At 35.4% G+C, this 18,595-nt stretch overlaps 3 protein-coding genes and 1 non-coding gene across 14 annotated transcripts; 1 reads left to right on the forward strand and 3 right to left on the reverse strand.

Annotated features, from left to right (window-relative positions):
- The first annotated feature begins 1,351 nt into the window (after positions 1-1,351).
- LOC140836302 (uncharacterized) lies at positions 1,352-3,569 on the forward strand. 2 transcript variants are annotated; one of them, XM_073201730.1, is made up of 2 exons: positions 1,352-1,706; positions 1,822-3,569. In XM_073201730.1, the coding sequence occupies exon 2, from the start codon at positions 1,980-1,982 to the stop codon at positions 3,051-3,053; it is 1,074 nt and encodes a 357-aa protein (XP_073057831.1). In that variant the 5' UTR covers positions 1,352-1,706; positions 1,822-1,979; the 3' UTR covers positions 3,054-3,569. The 2 variants fall into 2 exon arrangements, with proteins under 2 accessions (XP_073057831.1, XP_073057830.1); XM_073201729.1 differs by having other exon boundaries at positions 1,840-3,569.
- Positions 3,570-4,456: 887 nt separating this feature from the next.
- TRNAT-CGU (transfer RNA threonine (anticodon CGU)) lies at positions 4,457-4,528 on the reverse strand. Its single transcript has one exon. It is a non-coding gene; the product is annotated as a tRNA-Thr (tRNA).
- A 313-nt stretch (positions 4,529-4,841) lies between these two features.
- LOC140836297 (protein LONGIFOLIA 1-like) lies at positions 4,842-9,451 on the reverse strand. 2 transcript variants are annotated; one of them, XM_073201713.1, is made up of 6 exons: positions 9,263-9,451; positions 8,832-9,067; positions 8,697-8,743; positions 6,662-8,569; positions 6,421-6,571; positions 4,842-5,948 (listed from the first exon to the last, which is right to left on the reverse strand). In XM_073201713.1, the coding sequence occupies exons 2-6, from the start codon at positions 8,968-8,970 to the stop codon at positions 5,194-5,196; spliced, it is 3,000 nt and encodes a 999-aa protein (XP_073057814.1). In that variant the 5' UTR covers positions 8,971-9,067; positions 9,263-9,451; the 3' UTR covers positions 4,842-5,193. The 2 variants fall into 2 exon arrangements, with proteins under 2 accessions (XP_073057814.1, XP_073057816.1); XM_073201715.1 differs by having other exon boundaries at positions 8,832-9,035; positions 9,263-9,399.
- A 3,691-nt stretch (positions 9,452-13,142) lies between these two features.
- Positions 13,143-17,854, reverse strand: LOC140836298 (uncharacterized). Of its 9 annotated transcripts, none has more exons than XM_073201719.1 (7): positions 17,748-17,854; positions 15,218-16,863; positions 15,049-15,130; positions 14,879-14,945; positions 14,316-14,501; positions 14,155-14,215; positions 13,143-13,775 (listed from the first exon to the last, which is right to left on the reverse strand). In XM_073201719.1, the coding sequence occupies exons 2-7, from the start codon at positions 16,635-16,637 to the stop codon at positions 13,432-13,434; spliced, it is 2,160 nt and encodes a 719-aa protein (XP_073057820.1). In that variant the 5' UTR covers positions 16,638-16,863; positions 17,748-17,854; the 3' UTR covers positions 13,143-13,431. The 9 variants fall into 9 exon arrangements, with proteins under 9 accessions (XP_073057820.1, XP_073057818.1, XP_073057825.1 ...); XM_073201717.1 differs by having other exon boundaries at positions 15,218-16,875; positions 17,748-17,847; XM_073201724.1 differs by having other exon boundaries at positions 15,218-15,550; positions 15,710-17,846.
- Between the last annotated feature and the right edge of the window lie 741 nt (positions 17,855-18,595).

Genomic DNA, 18,595 nt, shown 5'->3' on the forward strand with positions numbered 1-18,595 from the left:
TTTATTTATAAATCCTCCAGTATATATATATATATATATGAATATTTTGTATTTCAAATATTTCATTTAATAAAAATTTGTGAACTCAAACTCCAATAGTTAAAACTGACAAATAATAAAAGTTAAAAAATTATAAAAGGAAATATATTAATCAACGGTTGGCAGAGAAAGTAATGATTGCTACTTACAACAAAATTTAATTTCTTGCATTACATAAGTTTTAATTGTGGAGTACGTACTTTACTTGCTTACTATATAATTTCTACTTTCCTCTGTCTGCATTGCCACCAATATTGTCTGTCATGTACGTTCTTAATTACTAGCCTTTTCACAGGAACACAAGCAATCAGTGGTACTATTTGTTGAAGATTTAAACTTGTCTCCACCTGGCGGAGGCAGAAATCAGAATGCATGTTAGTTAAAGACATCAAATATAATTAAAGACCAATGCGTTCTTAATCAACTAACTTGCAATTTTTTCTTTTTTTAAAAAAAAATAGTCTATTTTCACGTTCCAGTTTTGGGGATCCTGTCAATATTTTGATGATAAATTATCAATATTATCTGATCTGAGCAGCACTGTAGTATGGTATATACGCTATATATATTCAAATATATATATTATTATGGCTGATTAGTTATATATGTATATATATATTTCACTATATACTATATATATATACACACACACTCACACACATAAGATCGAAATATCTGTCAAAAAATGCGACAAATTTCCCACTATATATAAATCGTTCGAAATTAAAATAGTGTGGTCCAATCTCTGCACAGACTGAGAGTTAATTGTTGCATACGTTGGTTCAAGCCTCAAGGCAAGCTAAGGTGTCGTTACCAGTATCTTGGTTTATTTTATATAGGATTATTTCAAGTTGTTTTATTTAATTTTCAGTGTACACTTCATTATATATATATATATATATATATATATATATATATATATATATATATATATGTTAACAAGGCATTTTCCTCCTTAGTATCACTTATATCAATAGTTGTCTCTAATTTATGTTGTGTGTGGAGTCAGGAGTTAACTTCGTGTGTGTATATATAAGGCTAAACCCTTGGATTAAATCTCGAAAAATTTAGTGGAAATAAATTATTATTTTTTGAATATATATAAAAATATATTGAAATCATGGCATCTATCCCTTTTCTGTTCCTTTATAAATCACGTAAAATATTGCGGATATTAGTTTAGTATTAATTTTTCTTACAAGTTATTGGCTACTTGTTCTCAATATGTTCTTAATTAAGTGAAAATCATAAATTATTATGAACTTTGATCCCCGTCCTAATAATGTCTTTTTATTGTTGTCGGGTAACTTTTCCAAATCCAGACACACAACTACATTTACTTTTTTTCTCTCGCTCTCTCTCTGTATTAGAAGAAAAGGTTCTCACTCAAACTGTACACATTCAGTACTAGCTAATGCTTAGTTAGCAATTATACCAATCCAGCCCAGGTGGTGTGACAAAGAAAACTGAGAGAATAAGTAACGTGGGCGCTTTTGCACCATTCTTTTCTGTCGATGGAGCTTGGTCTGTTGCAGACCGGCATCTTGTTTTCTCTAATATTCAAACAGATTTAGATTTATATATCCTCATTCATATGAAAGTGAATTTCAGATTTCGAGGCTGACAATTTCTGAATCAGAAAGGTCGATTAAATCAGAAGTTTAGAGGTGAGTGTACTGATTTGTTCTGTTATCTTTGAAAACTAAGAGTTCAAATACACGTGTGTTTCTTTGGATCTCATGAAGCTGAAGCTGATGTTTTTTTAAAAGAAATTAATCCTAGATCTTGTCATCTTAACAGAAAATTGGTGCTGGAAATTGGAGGTTTATGCTTCAAGACTCAACATGCTCATCAATTTCTTTGTGGTAAAATGTATATGTTGTGAGAGCTAGAAAGATCTGAAGTATAGATACATATATATATATATAAGAAGATATATCATGAATCAAAGGGAAGAAGATTTTACTACACTGATTCAAGAAATAAGAGGCAAAACTACACAGGAAGCCAAAATATCCAAGCTGGCCTCATCAAATACTTCAGTAACATCTTGGTCTAGGTTAAAAGATCCACGAATCGTGCGAGTTTCCCGAGTATTTGGTGGGAAAGATAGACACAGCAAAGTCTGCACAGCCAAAGGCTTAAGGGACAGGCGTGTAAGGTTATCGGTTCCAACTGCCATACAGTTGTATGATCTTCAAGATAGGTTAGGGCTAAATCAGCCAAGCAAGGTGGTGGATTGGCTTCTTGATGCTTCGAAAAATGAGATTGATGAATTGCCTCCATTACAAATCCCTAATGGACTAAGCTTTAGCACACAAAGTCTTCGTCCAAATCCAAGTTTTTTCGAATTGGGAGCTTCACAATCAGACAAGTTACAAGGCCTAAAGATCTGTCGCAGTGCGAATGATCCATTAAAACACCAAAGATCAAGTCCTTTCTGGGGGAAATCAATGGACGTTTCGAGTGAAACAAGTGGGAGAGATGAGAGTTGGTCAAGAAATGAAGATGAAAATCCATATGTTTCTTCAAGCATCTTTTTGGCTTCTAGGGAAAATCCCACTTCATTCTCAAGTTTTCTGAATAATATTTCAACAAATGATCCATTTTTTAGACAGGATCCTTCAAATTTAACTCTATCTCAACCTATACAAAGCCATGGCTTGAGTATGGTTCGAGCAAATGAAGATTTGCATAATTTCAGCCATTTGCCAATGTCATCCACAGTGTCTATTGCATCAGGATCTCAGGTTCATTTGTACCAACCTGGAACGGCTACAGAATCCCATTACTCTTCACAAATCGCTGTAATGAATACAGAATTATACCCTAAACAACCGAATTATCAGACCTTACAATTGTCTACTTCTTCCCTTTCTTCACCTGTTAACTCAGGTTCTACTCATTCCGTGAGGCCATTCCATTTCAGCATGACACCCAATCTCCTCTCTTCACAGAACAATGAGGCAAATGAGCAAAATAATCAGAGTGACCGGTTTCATAATTCGAGGTAGCTAGCTTTAAAAGGCTCTATATGATGCATGCACAAACTTGTTCTTAATTTTCTTTTCATGAAAAGTGAGGGAGTCACGAGTTTGATGAATTTAACTTCTAAGCTGCACCATTCACTTTTGTGTAATTGTGTTTGAAGATTTTTTAGATCATAGTCCATTTATTCTGTGAACTCCTTCTGGAAGAGGTATAAATCGCAGATCATATGCATGCAGCTGGCAAGAAATTGATCACGACATGTCAGCAAGATTTCATGTTGATTATAGAAAATTGCAACATTGCGAGTGTTTTGCCTATATATATCATAAATATCAAGTCATTTTATTATTATTGTTATTGTTATTTTTACTACGTTTGTTTGCGCGCGTGCGCACACACACATATATATGTGTGAGAGAGAACGGTTTGCTAAGAATTATTAATGTATTGAGTTACACAGAGCGTTATATTGTTGCTACCAATTATTGTACTCAACAGTTCCACGATATTTTATTTTTATGAGCATTTCCAATGATGAGCATGCCTAATATTGCCATTTTCGGGCACTAAAAACCCTAGCCAACATCATGGTCCTGTACAGCATGAAGAAGAAAAAGAAGGAAATGGGAAAGGGTTTTGTTCTTGAGTGAATACGATAGGTGCTGTGTTGTCAATTTTGACATAAGATCCAAGAAAGTAACAGTTGGAAAAATAAATTAAGCTTAATCTTGAAGGAAGAAAAAAATAAATGGAAACCGTAGTGTGTGGTCCAAAGAAGGGAAGATGAAAAGGATTGGAGCAGTATAAAGTAATTAGGGTTTTTATTTTTTTACTTTGCACGTGTCTGGGTATGTGTAAACGCACAGGGGACCATGCATGCACAGAATCCTTGTACTGTTTTTTTACACTAATCGCAGCAAACGAAGTGTGCGAGTCTCTCTACATGTACAGTATTTGGGTGATATCATATATTTACGAGAAAAATAACTATTTTGTTCCAGTATCATTAACTAGTCTATATTTTCATTTTGAAACACCGACTTTTTAATTTCTGCGTATCTTGGTTCATTAATCGCCGACGCCATGCATGATATATCGGTATTCATCATTTTTCGAAGCCACATCTTCACTCGATCATACTACGAGGAAAAGAGAAAAAAATTAAAGTTAATACATACCAAAATTAAACTTAGGATAAAGTCGTTAGTAAAGAAAATTTCAAAAAGAAGTTATTTTCCCTTGTTTATATGAATAAATTAAACATAAATTTAAATACTATCCACCATAAAGTGCATAAATTAAAAAATAAAGATAAGATTCTTTAAATTTAGATTAGGGCCATCATATCGTTTTGATCGATTTACTATATAAAATTTGAGAAACATGATATTCAACTGTTTTTCAAAAGTAAAAAACATATAGCTCGAGCTCCCGGCGAGGATCGAACTCGCGATCTTTCGCTTACGAAGCGAACGCACTACCACTATGCTACGGAAGCTTGTGATAAAATTTTGCAAAGCAATTTTTATTTATATTACAATTTTCATTTCCCCGGCTATTGTTGCACCTAGTGCTGTGCTCTGGGGATATCACGGCGGAGACGACGAGAGCAGCAAGGCCGAGTAAATGTCTTGGTTTAAAATGAAGAATCCACAGAGAGTGTAAGTTATGAATTTAGATAACGCAGTATATTTGTTTATGGACTGGCTTCTGGGGCGTGATCGAGGGTAGCAGTAGGTGAATTGTTACATTTGCAGCGACAGGCGATTTTATTCTTCTATATGAGAAATAGTTGCGGTATGTTACTGTAACTGCCTGCTTATTATCATGACTGGCTATAATTCATATAATCAAATTCACTGGTTTCGTTGGGTTCGATTTTGATGAATTTACGTAGATTATCGAGATTGTGATAAATATTGGGCGTGCCATATTCGATCATTTTATCAAGGGACGTGAATCAAAATAAATTTTTTTTGACTTTAACTTTCCAACAGCTCTATAGCATTCTTTGTTTGGCGATGGAAGCAAGACATGAAAAAATGGTAGGGTACTTCAAATTAAATGAAATCTGTGATCAGTTTTAGAGGAGGCTTATTGAACATGAATATTGAAGTAATGGAGTTAGTGTTTTGCTTTTAAATAACAGATGAAAAAGAAATACTACATGGTAAATAGTTGTTTGCGATGTTTCTTCACTTGATCATGAACAACCGCATGATCAACTGAGACCGCCTCGTTAACCAGATCTTTAAAGATTTGACGTTCTATATCCAACACTAAGGCTGGAATCCCTCCACTGTATTCTGCCCAATCTTCAGATTGGTTCATCATGTCTCTGGTTAAGATTCTTTTTAATCCGTCATCCTTTTCGTCAAAGTTATTGTCAGGCATTCTGCACAACCGCTCCATCTCTTGACTTATTTCTTTCACAAGCACTGCCGGGCTAATCCTTTTTCTCCCTACAGTAAATGTTTTGTCTGGGGCGACTTTTTGAACAAGTATTTCGTTTACCATATCAAAAACAATTTTTCTTTCGATTTTCTGATTTAGCAGCATCTGACTGTTCTTTTCAGTGAATTCTTTGTTCGTGCTTGGCATTGTTTCCTCCATCTGTTCGAGAACACTGAACATGTCTGGATTAATCACGTGGCGTGAGGAAAGGAACTGACCAGCCATTGGGATGAAGTTGGCGCCTTTCAGGAGTCCTGATGTATGCAGTATCTTGCCAACATATCTTTGATTAGGATTGGGGCACCCGTATCCTTTTTCATTTTGGTTCTGAGCAAACTCTTCGGATTCTCTTTTCAACAATCTAGTGTCATGAACTATGTGACTGTGATCAGTTCTCGGGCAATCTATGAAATGATTTAGATTCTCAAGATGCCAGTTGGCTTCATCAGGACTTGGACTCTGATCTGCATATTAGGAAAAAACAATAGATCCAATTAGTCAAAAGATTCATATGCATTGTTAGTGCATGTAAGAGAATGTACATTTTACAATGGAAGGCATGTATTGTGTCTATGACATTCTTTATTTTCTTCACGTTTGATATTCAAATTTCAGTCATCGTACAACTTTATTGAACAAGTTGTTTTCAAATTATGTCATAAGTTTTGACAATCAATTTATATGCACACATCATCGTTCAAATGCATGGCTACAATCTATATAGCACAAGGAAAATATTTTCACTGGCTTATTAATATGAGACAACTGCTATTTAAATATGGATGATCTTGCATACATACTGTAGTGAATTATTTTTGTGATGTATTCTGTTTGAGTTCACTCTTGCCCTTGAATTTGAGGCATCGGTTGCATAGTGTAAATTGTTAAAGTGAATTTGTCAAAAAACAACAAAACAAATTTGTATTTACAGAATACCTCGAAAAGCCGTTGATATCTTCTTTACTGGAGATGGCAAGTCTTCACCATAAAATGTAGAGTCAAGAACTGAGACTGGACTTGGTTGTTCTTGCATGGTGACTGCTAGTTCAGCTGCTGGTATAATATCTATGCATGTTGACACAGAATTCTGGAAAGTAGAACATAAATCAAGTTCTATTCGGTGGTCATGAAGCTAGACAAGCACGAGAATAACATCGTTTACTCTATCTCTACGTACCTGGTGTTGACTGGCACTTGGATTAATTGAATGGGCCAATCTTGTGACCTCTGTTTCTATACGTGAAGCTATGCTATTGTTGCTTTCTGATTTTGCAGAGGCCGAGTCACCTTGGTAACTTGAAAATCTTGTTTCACTACTGAAGTCGCTCAATTGTTCATCACTAAGCTCCAAATACTTTGATTTCTTTGAGCGGTTTTTGTTCTGCGGACCTTTTTCTACAATTTTATTCTTGGAATGACTCTCGACCCTGACGGAGTTTGATGAAGTGGCGACAGTGGCATTGAAATTTCCTTCTCTCTTTGGTAGATTTTGTCGTGATCTTGCGTTTAGCGCAACTATATTTCTTCCAGAGCAATTCTCTGCCTTCATGAGTTGAGGTGCTTTTAAGGTTCCTGCCAACTCTACAGTTCTCCGAGTGGTCCTATTATCAATTGAAGGAAGATGTTTGCCGGTGTATTTGAGATTATGAATCCTTGGCATAAAATCTTTCGCCTTTTGCCTGTGAGCTGAATTCTCCCTCTCATGTTTCAGGTTCAGAGTTTGGATTCTTTGCCGATGTATTCCCATCTCAATAAGCTGATTGGAGCTTGAAAGCTTTTTTTCATCAATCACTTTCGTTGGTTTCTTGATTACAATATAAGAAACTGAAGGCTTAGGAGTTCCAGGACCCCTGGTGCTAGGGACCTTGTGGTAGTTTGAATTCTGCCACTTTGACAAACTAGAATTCTGATCCGATAAACTTTCTTCCAAATTGCATCTCCTTTGTGATGTAACCTCAGCAGACTCACCTATCTGGTTCTCTAACCTCTCTCTTGTTTTCTCCATTGCTTCAAGAATTTGTTTAAGGGCTCTGAGATCCTTACCTGATTTCTTAAACTCAAGCTCTGTAACCTTCCTCTCAATTTCACCATAAACTGAAGAAGATAGATGTTGAGTAATTGTTGATGCTTTCCTGCTTTGTTGGGCCTTTTTTGGAGAACCTTGAGTGGGATTTTGTTGTCTCCAAGGAGCTGGTTCCATTGGAAACCTTGAATATTCAGTCGGTTTCCTGATAGAACTGGCACTGTGTAACCATGGTGATGGAGATGTAGGATTGTTCTGTGAAGCACGTGGGGAATAAAAAACTGGATTCTGCTTGCTTTTCTCTGTTTTTGTGGATAATTTTGAAAGAAAAGTTTCTTTTGGGCATAACTCAACCTTTGTAATCCTACTTTTCTCAGATGAATTGGTATCTGGGAAATCATCCAAGCCCATTAGTTTTGCCACAACACCAGATGATCGGTTTTGACTTCCTGGTTCTTGTTTCAAAGGGAGATCTTGGTTGTAGCTCTCACCTTCCATTTGCAGGTAGTCCCTGCTAAGTAAACTCGACCTTGACTCGTGGAGCTTACACTTCATAGAACTTTCTTTACTGTCTAACGATAATCTAGGGAGTTCTTTGCTTTTCATAGTCGACTGAAATGTCTCTCTAGATTCTCTCCCATCATAAGAGAAACGAGGAAGTGCCAGCCGTGCATCCTTGGAGTTCTTTGTACTTTCTTGGAACATAGCAAGACACCGTGTCGATCCCTCAGAAGCCGTGGTTTCTGGCTTTCCGGATTTGTACTGCTGCATGGGCCTGGGAGAGTCGATGTGCTTCATGCCATGGCCTCTACTTTTATCATTTGTTTGGATTTTGACAGGCATGCAACGGGCTTCTCTGTACATCGATCCTTTCACTACGTCACGAAGATCAAGCGTGCCTTCATGAATGGAGGTTTGTCTTTGTGGGAGTGATTTAGTACCTTCTGTGCCATGAGAATCAAGTGATGACAATGTAGATGAACACGAGGAAGACAAATAAGAGGTTTGGGATGAATCCATGGAAACTCTATGTTTCAACTGCTGCACATCCTGAAATTTTTCCTGCAAATGTAAGTGGTACAATTACATTCATGTAATTTATTTTATTCTTAAGAACGCTTAAAATGGAATCCATTTCTTCACATATATTTTTCTGAGAAAAGCAATGGAAACTTGCTCAGAATCTCACCACAGCAGCTCTTGCTGTATGTTGGGAGTTCAACTGGTATTGGGTACCTAAAAGAATACACACAGTGAAGTGGGTTTATCAGAAACACGTAGAGTTAAAAGCTTTCATGTTAAAGTATTTGAAACCTTGAAGTACCTAAAAGTAGTTTTTTATTGTTGTGGCTGCTAATACGCCAACTTGTAAGGTAATGGTGACGATCAAAGAGTTGAGAAATGCCATTCATGCATCCTATTTGCTTCCGAAAATCTTGATTCTCGTCCATTAAGGAAGACATCTTTGTTTCTTACTTTAGTTCCAAAATAGAGGATCTTTGTATTTCTAATTTACTCCTGCACTCGCCTGTATAGTTTCATTAACTCCAAGAATGAGACCTGGTTCAAGAATTCAGAAAAATTGTATGATATTTTGTCATGTGGTGGTGAGTTTCATACACAAATCATAGTTAATTGAAACTGTTAGTATCTTTCTTCTCACAGGGTGGATGTTGGTCTTATCCAATTATGGGGTTTTACTCTTTGCAAGAACTCTCAGCAAAAATAATAGAAGACAAAAGACTGAATACTTACAAATGAGGCGCAATTTGCAAATCATTTGTGTGATGACTGATGGGAAATGGTTCGAAATCTTAGCTTTATTGGATCCCCAATATTCGAGTGATACAGTTTCCACCGTTAAATGACAGCAAGAATGCAGAAACAGGAAATGGAAATGGACCCAGAATCCCAATGGAGACAATGTATCCACGCACCTTCAATGTATCAGAGCAACTACCTATGCTGAAAACTGTGATAGAAAGATCAAGAAAAGATGCTTCTGTTTCTTGGCATTCTCTGGAAAAACCAGTCAAATAAGAGCCCGCTGGATTACAGAGGGTAACGTTCATGGAGGTGATGCTATATATATGTATAGTTTGAAGTAGTTTATTTATTTATTATTTATTTTTATCACACTTCAAGTGCGGATGTGGGTCAGTTTGGCGATGTGAAAATGTGGGGTTGAGTTATATCGGTCATTTGCTTGGATTATTAAGTGGACAAGGTAATGGGTTTTGTCTAGACTCTGAAGGGTGGACATCTCTCTACATGGGGCATGTGGACTCTGTCAGGTTAATATAGGAAAATGGATTTGTGGACTGGCAAATGGCCATCCCTTCGAGTCTAAACTATTTTTCAGCCACTTTTTTGTCAGTTCTTACGTTGCAAGTGGGAATATTTTCTCAACTTCGTTAGGATAAGCTTGGAGTATATTATGATTTTTTTTTTTCAAAAAAAGTCATACATAAAATTACATTCTCTTATTCGAGGCTTTCTGTTGTGTACTTCTCTGGTGGAGTGAAGTATCGAGTTTCAGTTTAGACGACGGCAAGTTTGTAGATTCAATAATGGATTGTTTAAATTTCCCAATTAATTAATTGCTTGGTCGAAGTGTCACTCTCTAATATTACTTAACCAGGTCTGAATTTCACCATCATCAGCTGACAGTAATAAATTGTAATGCAAGAGTTAGGAAACCCAAACTTCTTGTTTTGGTCTTTGCCATTAAATTTGCTGCATTGCATTACTATCATCTGCCATAAAAAAGATTAGCAGTCTCTGCACTGAGTTGTTGAAACTGCTCAATTGTTTTGCTTTTCTCAGGAACTTCGTTTACTGTGAAATAACTTGGTATTATTGTTATTATATCTCATCATATCGTTTTCTTTAGTGTTCGTCTTCTCTCACACTATTTTTTGCACTTTTATTTTTTCTTCTTTCTCGTATTTTGGCAAGAACCCAGTGACAGCAATTCTTCGATATTTTTTGTTTTCTGATAAGTACGAAATACCAAAATATTTTGTGTTCTTGTATGTGCCTTTTCTACGGAATGCACACCAAATAACATGTATCATTTTACCACACAATTGGCAGCTACATCAAGAACAAAAATGGCAATCACTCTCTCACTTCACCGACCAAAATGCGAGGTTGTGTTAAAAATGGTGGGATTTATACTTAATTTTTTAATCAATACCACTTTGTAGAAAAGGATGAAATTAAAGGTGTAGATGATAAGGATGTATAGCTGTGTTTGGACTCGCATTGGGACACTATGTTTCCCCAATCAAGAATTGCCTGCCTCTTGCCCTTCACTAATTAATGCTTTTGTCTTCATTTCATTTGTAATATTCACATTCAAAGCCAATTAAGCACAGTCACTGATATTGGAAACTCATATTTAAAATTTTAATATACCATTTTTTCGAATTCCTAATTGAAATGCACCAAGTTCTTTCGTTTATCAATGGTTCTACAAATCATGAAGTTTCAAGTGTTTGCGTTTTTTTTTAAAAAAAACAAACAAAATGAATAACAAGTTGTATAAATATTTTTCATGGGACACCACTCCTATTATTGCTCTATCTTTATTGCAATATTGGGAACCTTGTGTACACATTCTCTTTGCTTTGGATGTTAAATCTTTGAACTATCATGCACTAGATCAAATTCCACGATATGTGTGTGCATGTTAGGTGCACCTTGGTGTAGAGGAATAGAGAATTCCATTTATATTATTTTTATTCTATTATGAAAATTAATTTACAATGCATTATTTTAAATATAAAAAAATTAATTTTCTCAAAACTAACATTTTAAAAAGTTCAGATAGTGTATTGTCGACCATTAGATCGTGGAGTAGGTCTCATGTGAGACCGTCTCACGGATCTTAATCTGTGAGACGGTTCAACCCTAACCATATTCACAATAAAAAATAATACTCTGAGCATAAAAAATAATATATTTTTCATGGATAACCCAAATAAGAGATCTGTCTGACAAATATAACTCGTGAGATCGTATCACACAAATTTTTGCCTAGATTATGATGGACTCGTCTATTTTGGTGAGATTCACCAAATACAATGGACTAACCTAAGTCTTACACACAAAATATAGGATAGAAAAAGTCCTGTTAATAATTTAAATTCTCTTTTCATTCTATCCTATCATGTTATGTGTTTTCATGACAACATTCCACTTGTTTGACGATCAATTAGCGACATTATCCATCGTACACAATTGAGACTTTATTATTAAAATTCTTCATTGCGTCACATGCATTGTTCCTTGATATTACAACGCAAGTATACTCGAGGAGCAATTGCTTCCTTGACTTTTTTGTTTATATAAAAAAAAAAATTCAATAAAAATTTTATTCAAGTTGAGCAAATTCTTACTATAAATATAATCATTTTTAAAACTAGAGTCGATAAAACAAAAAGAGTAAGTATCTTGTGATACGGTCTCACGAATCTTTATCTGTGAGACGTGTCAACTACACCGATATTCGCAATAAAATGTAATACTCTTAGCATAAAAAACAATATTTTTCATGAATGACCCAAATAAGAGATACGTCTCACAAAATACGACATGTGGGACCATCTCACACAAGTTCTTACTAAACAAAACTGAGTGGTTAACAACTAATAAATCATCGTTTACACCAAACGTTAGAAGGGATCATTTGTCTAAACAAATTTATTTTCTTATTTTATTATGTTAAGAGTATCCATGCAATTTAATTTAAAATTCATATAAAAATATTTATATATATCGATGGAGTTATGGATTAAGTGTTTATAAATCGGATATGGTCACGTGGATTAAATGTGGATAGATCTCCCATGAGCGTTGCCTAAAGTTTAGAAGGCAACAAACCCTAGCTAGCTAGTTAATACTATGTTATGTTCCAAGAGGCACATGACCATCTCCCCACCTAATCAAACATCTTCATTAAGATATATATTCAAGTCTGGTCGTGTCTTAATTTTTGCCTAATAATATTATTACATCAAAATATACATGTTCGTGTTCGTGTCAAGCGACCCGGATCAATAAAAATATGAGAAGCCACCTGTTACCACATGCTAAATTAATTGATGATGCATTTCAAATATATTATTTCCCAGAGGATCTCAATGATCCTTACACGTACACCAAGCTAAAGATACTACTTATTTAGTATATTATCTTTTGTGGGTAAATGATTATCGTTAGTATGAAAGAAACAGTTCGAACGAACCTGCCGGTCACGATTCAAGAAACTTGCCAAATTTTGAAGACATGAGTGCGTAAACTAATCATACAGAATCATGTGGGAGAGATGCGCCGTTTGGAGGTGTCCATACGGAATGAGGTTACTGAGTGGTACTTTCTGCAGAAGACGAGGGAAAACGACGGTAATCAAACAAACCACTCATGACAAGCACAAAAGGCGTGCGATGGGGGATAGGGTACAATAATTTGTAGGGCAGAAGACATTATGGAGAAAAATATACACCATATCTCGGGTTGGATGGGATCATACCAAGTTAATAGTTAATTAATACACAATTTGATGGGTGTTTCTCTTTCTTTTCTTTCCTTTTTTGTGTGCATGAATCAATCAACTTCTCATACAAACAAATCACAAAACCACAAATGATTCAACCATATATACTTGTGCGTTTGTGTGTATAATTTAGATATTCTTAGAGATATCATAATGATATCTTAGTCAGAAGACAACATGAAAGATTTAGAATTCTTCCATATTACTAAACCAAACAGTACCTAAAAATCTAACAGTAACTTCTATTGTGGCAAATGTGTGATTTGCAAATTGCAGCATAATCCTTGCTGCAAAGTCACCAAGAAGAGGGAACTTATGAATGGAGGAGTACTTGTAACATATTAAGATCCGGCATGAGTTCACTTTATTGTGAGGCACTCACTACCAGGGAAGAATGAATAGGGTGTACTTCAGGATCTATTGTCTTTATTGGAGTAGCTGTTGAGTGAGCAATGGCGGTGCGTTCGGGATCCAAAACTTTGTCCAGTGGTGGAGAAGTAACGCTTTGACTCGAAGTTACCACCGGAGTGGGATTATTTGTAGCTTGGGTGTCGTCGGAAAACTTTTGAAGAACACCCGAGTAGAATTGCCACGAGACATTCGTTTCATTTATAGCACTTTGACCAAATGGGTGGTGCTCGACATATTCCTGAACATTTTCGGATTTTAGTAACCCTTCCAAGTAAACTCGAAGATCACCTCCGGGGCCTGCAATTAAATTGAGTTTCATGAAGACTAACAAAGCTTCCATTTTTAACCAGGGAGCATTAAACATTGGAGATGAACTTCATTTGTTGTGCAAAAGGGAAATCAATAAATGAATGATATTGGGTAACGTAAGATTCAGATCATGGGCACGGAGATGATGCTTATTTCTAAAATTTATTTGACTTGACTGACTGATAGACATGATCTACAAATAATCATATATATATATAAAGAATTTCCCCGATTAAATCGTTATTGTAGAAGATGAAGCAATGAATGCACAAAGATACGTCAATCACAAGACAAAATACGTTTTCGGGAAAGGATTACCATAAGCAAGAAGAAAATTACTGATAATTCATAGATAAAGGAGTCTCACCCAACGAATTGTCATCTTTATCCTCGTAATGGTATGGATGCGGAAATATTGCAGTGTGCAACTAAAAAATTCCACGAAACAACTCATAGTCAAGCGTCTAGCCAACAAAAATGGGGAGAATCAGAAAACGGATGAAAAACATAAGTGGTGAAAAAGCTTACTGGATTGAGCAAAGCTTTGTAAGGAGAATCATCTATCAGCAGAGTGTTGGATTCATTGTATCGTCCTTTCTTCCAAGAAAATTTACAACCATCATTTTCCCAAATTTTCCTCAACTCCTTGCAGACCAAGGGCTTGTGAATGTTTTCAAGAGTTTTGAACCCTGATTGAGTACTTTGTGACATGTTCTGCATTGCAGCATGGTTAAACGTCATAAACTGGTAGACTTAGTTTGGATTCGCGCATCTAGAATAAAAACTACTTTGACTACAATTGTCATGGCACCAACTTTATTGGTTAGTTTACTCATGTGATCATAAATTTCCTAAGCATCCTTGAACATCTGTGAATTAAATGACATCATCAGGAAAAAATAATTTTTAGGATTACATTCCATTGAGTGAAAATCACCACGAATGCCGCACATGAAATACACCAAATGCTGAAAACGCACCACAAAAACAAAGGAGTTCAATGATCGTATGCAGGCATGAAGACAAGTTTCTAAGAGACTTTATTTCACCATTACATAAAAGGTCGTAAGGTAGATGAGCAGAAATTTTACCCAACAAAAAAGCAACTTCGGTTGCAGGTTTCCCAGTAAATAATCTACAATTCTATCAATAACTTCCCTGCATTATGCCAAGGTTAAGTCATGGACGGAACTCAAGAAACAGGTATTCGGAATAAAACTCCTTGGAAATAAAAAAGGCTATGAAGCAAAAGAGGAAGTACTTGGCTCTTGATGACCATATGCCTATATCAAAGTTCTGAAAGCAAAATTTCAGAAAATCATCGCAGAAAGGTCTCTTGAAAACTGCAGGATAAAGTTATGATTAGCAAGATTCATTTAACAGATCTGTTACATTAAGGTCTAAGATACAAGAAAAGCTATTTTTTTCACCTGCTCGTCTTAATATATTTATATCGGCTTTAGAACCTTTTGGAGGTGGCATTACTATGTATGCAAGTAGACCATTTACATCAAGGACTAGAAGTTTTCTCCTATCAGTAGTGATGGGTGGTTTACTTGGATATTCGACTAAATCTTTTGATAAGGATTCTGCTTCCTTCACACCCAATGATCCAAGACTTGTGGTTCCCTCAACGACAAATAATCCATGGTTCACTTCATTTAACACATTCTGAAACTTCACATCCTCCATGGGTATCTGATTATGGGCAGGTTTTTGCTGGCTTTCACAAGGAAACACCTTCCCTTCCAATCTCACGGGCCCTGCAAAAGGTACAGATCTCTCTTCGTGTACTTCAGAAGAAGCACTTATAATTGAAACCTCAACCATGTCAACTAGGTGATCACTGTGGCGAGGTTTGAAATCTATTTTTGCAGGAAAATTAAATTCTTGAGCAGTGCGATCTTTTTCAATAAGCTTACCATCAATTGCTCGTTCAGTGTTATTCTCTGATAACTGTAAATTTGAGATGCCATTGGCTGGGTCCAGGTCCATGCTTTGGACTTTATCCTTATTTTTGTCTTTACTATTAGCCTTTTCCTTTCTCCTTTTTGTTTTCATACTCATGTTACCTTCTGCAAGATTATAAGTTGATTCTATATCCATCTTCTTCTGGTCAGTGCTTCGGACATCCTCATTCTCATTGAGCTTATTATCAATCTCCTGATTGAGGTTGTTATCTGATTGTAAACTTGATGCAGAATTTTTTGACTGGCCCAGGCTTTGGAGTTTGTCTTTATCTCCTGTCTTCCTCTTGATCCTTCTCCTCTTCCTTTTTCCTTTGATACTCACATTACTTTCAGTGAGATTAACTATTGACTCTGTATCCACTTTATTCTGGTCAGTATGTTGGACATCCACATTCTCAGCGAGCTTATCACAATTCTCTGGTCTCAAGTTTGAATCTGATGAATGTAATTTAGACATGGAATGTGACTGACCCATCCTTTGGTTCATATTGCCTTGAGTAAGATTAACTGTTTCTATATCGATCATATCCTGGTCGGTGTGTTGGACACTCTCATTGACGAGCTTATCATCAATCTCATGTCTAAGGCTTTTATCCGATAATTGGAGATATGACATAGAATTCAACTGGTCCCTGCTTTTGACTTTATCCTTATTTCCAGCCTTACTCTTGACTGTATTCCTCTTCAATTTTCTTTTGGCACCGAAATTATCTTCACCAAGACTATTTTTGGTTATTTCACCATCTCCTCTTATTTTCGACGCTTCCAGATTAACATCCATCTGATCCACAATTTGAGAAGCAGCCTTCCTCTTTCCTCTTCTTCTTTTCCTTGTTTTACCGCTAACAGCAGTATCTCCAGCAGGATTGTATATTTCCATTAGAGATAGTTACCTATAAATATATATAGGGGTGGACCAAAATATCCTTTAGTAGATCACCTTGCAAATTGTTCTTGACTCTGTCGATATCGGGAGATCATCTTGCAAACTGTTCCTGAAAACTGTTCATACTCATAGCAACAGTCACAGCTTTTTGCATCCTGCAAATCCCCCTATCACCTTAATTGGTATGATTTTGTAATTAACAAACTATACCTAAAGTATCCTAAATCACAAGCTATTGAAACCATATCAAAACTTCCACAAGAAGAATAAAAAAAGATAAAAAGATTAAGTAAATATAAAAGTATACACTCTTCAGCATTTAATAAAGGACCAACGAACCAAGCAGAACAACTATAAGAAATTATGTGTGCCTCAATCTTTAGAACCAATATCGATTTATGCAACTTACACAAGTCTTCATAAGATCCAAGGTTAGCATTAACAATCCTCAAAAAAAAAAGGAAACTTGTAAGTAGAGGAAGCATTCTTTGTTTGTGATTTCAAATTCCTTAACTTGATTGGATTAACAAAATTAAAGTGAATTTCCCAAGATATTTGTCATTTGAAATACATCAATCAAATCTTTTTACAAATCAAATCCGTCGATCCATTTACAACCTTTGTGATGTATATTTATATACTATATGCTAAAGGTAATGTGCGATTTCTGAAGTAAAACGGTTCCAAAGGCACAGAAGAAAAGCTTCAAGTTCTTTGATCAGTAGATTTGGATCAAACAAGGAATTTCAAATAAAAAATCTGAAAATCCTTTTATTTCAAAAACAACTATTCTGAAATAACTTTTTCAATTATGGCGTTCTTCAGTAGGCTTTTCAATCCTAAACTGTAGACAATATATACCCAACTAAAAAGCAAATTTATTTACACAGTAAAAACTCAATTCATCGTAAAAAGGGTGAAGAGAGCATAATAATTATTCAATCTTTTAGCTAACATAAATTATCCAAATTCAAAGCTGAAATGAAGAGGTTAATTGTATGCAGAAAATTGATCACAATCTCACATCCGAAAAAAAGGATTAAAAATGGAAGTAACAACAAATGATAGAAATCATACAAACGAAGTTAAAAAAAAAAAAAGTACGTGCAAGAGTGAGGAACAGGGGGAGATGGCACGGCGGGGAGGAGAAGAGGGAGAACTACGTACCCGATCTGCTCCATATCTTGTTCGAGACTTGATTGGATTGGAAATGTAGCTTTGATCTTTCGTAAACATGGTCCGGCCATATAACTTATTGGGCCTATTCACATGCTATTTTGGGCCAGACCAAAAACCCAAGGCCCAAATTACGGATCCCATTTTCACCAAGATAAAGGTCGAGGGTATCGAAAAAATTATCGTAAATATTTTATTGTTAAAAATTATAAGTTCAGAAGAAAATATTATTAATTAACATGATGGATGTGCCACGAGCTGCCCATTTCCTACATAAACATGACTAAAGAATTCGGTAGCTTTAATTAACAAAATATAATTTATTATATGTCATAGTCGAATATGCAAGTTAGTGTGCAGCCACAATCAATTTAGGCTCTAGTGTTTGGATCTTTAGTGTCACGCATGTGAGGTTTATAATATTAAAGATCAAATATTAAACTATGAGAACGCAATCATTATTATGAAATATTCAAATCTCGTTCTAATCATTATCATGATAAGAATAATCATTTATTATTTTATCAAAAGTTATATAATTGATGATACCAGTATAACTCAAATTTTTTACTATATAGCAGTTCAATTTTCACGTTTCAATTGTCACAGATAATTATGCACCCAATAAAAATACAAGGTAAGGGATTTGAAGAAAATTTCAATATGAATAAGTTGTCTCCCTCGTCTCTCCTCCTTCCAATTATTAAGTTGTCATCGACGACACACGTAAAGCAGTCTAAATTGTAGTTGTTTTGTTTTTTGGGTTTTGATAGTAT

Source organism: Primulina eburnea, chromosome 7 (genome assembly GCF_022965805.1).
Source record: "Primulina eburnea isolate SZY01 chromosome 7, ASM2296580v1, whole genome shotgun sequence".
Taxonomy (NCBI): domain Eukaryota; kingdom Viridiplantae; phylum Streptophyta; class Magnoliopsida; order Lamiales; family Gesneriaceae; genus Primulina; species Primulina eburnea.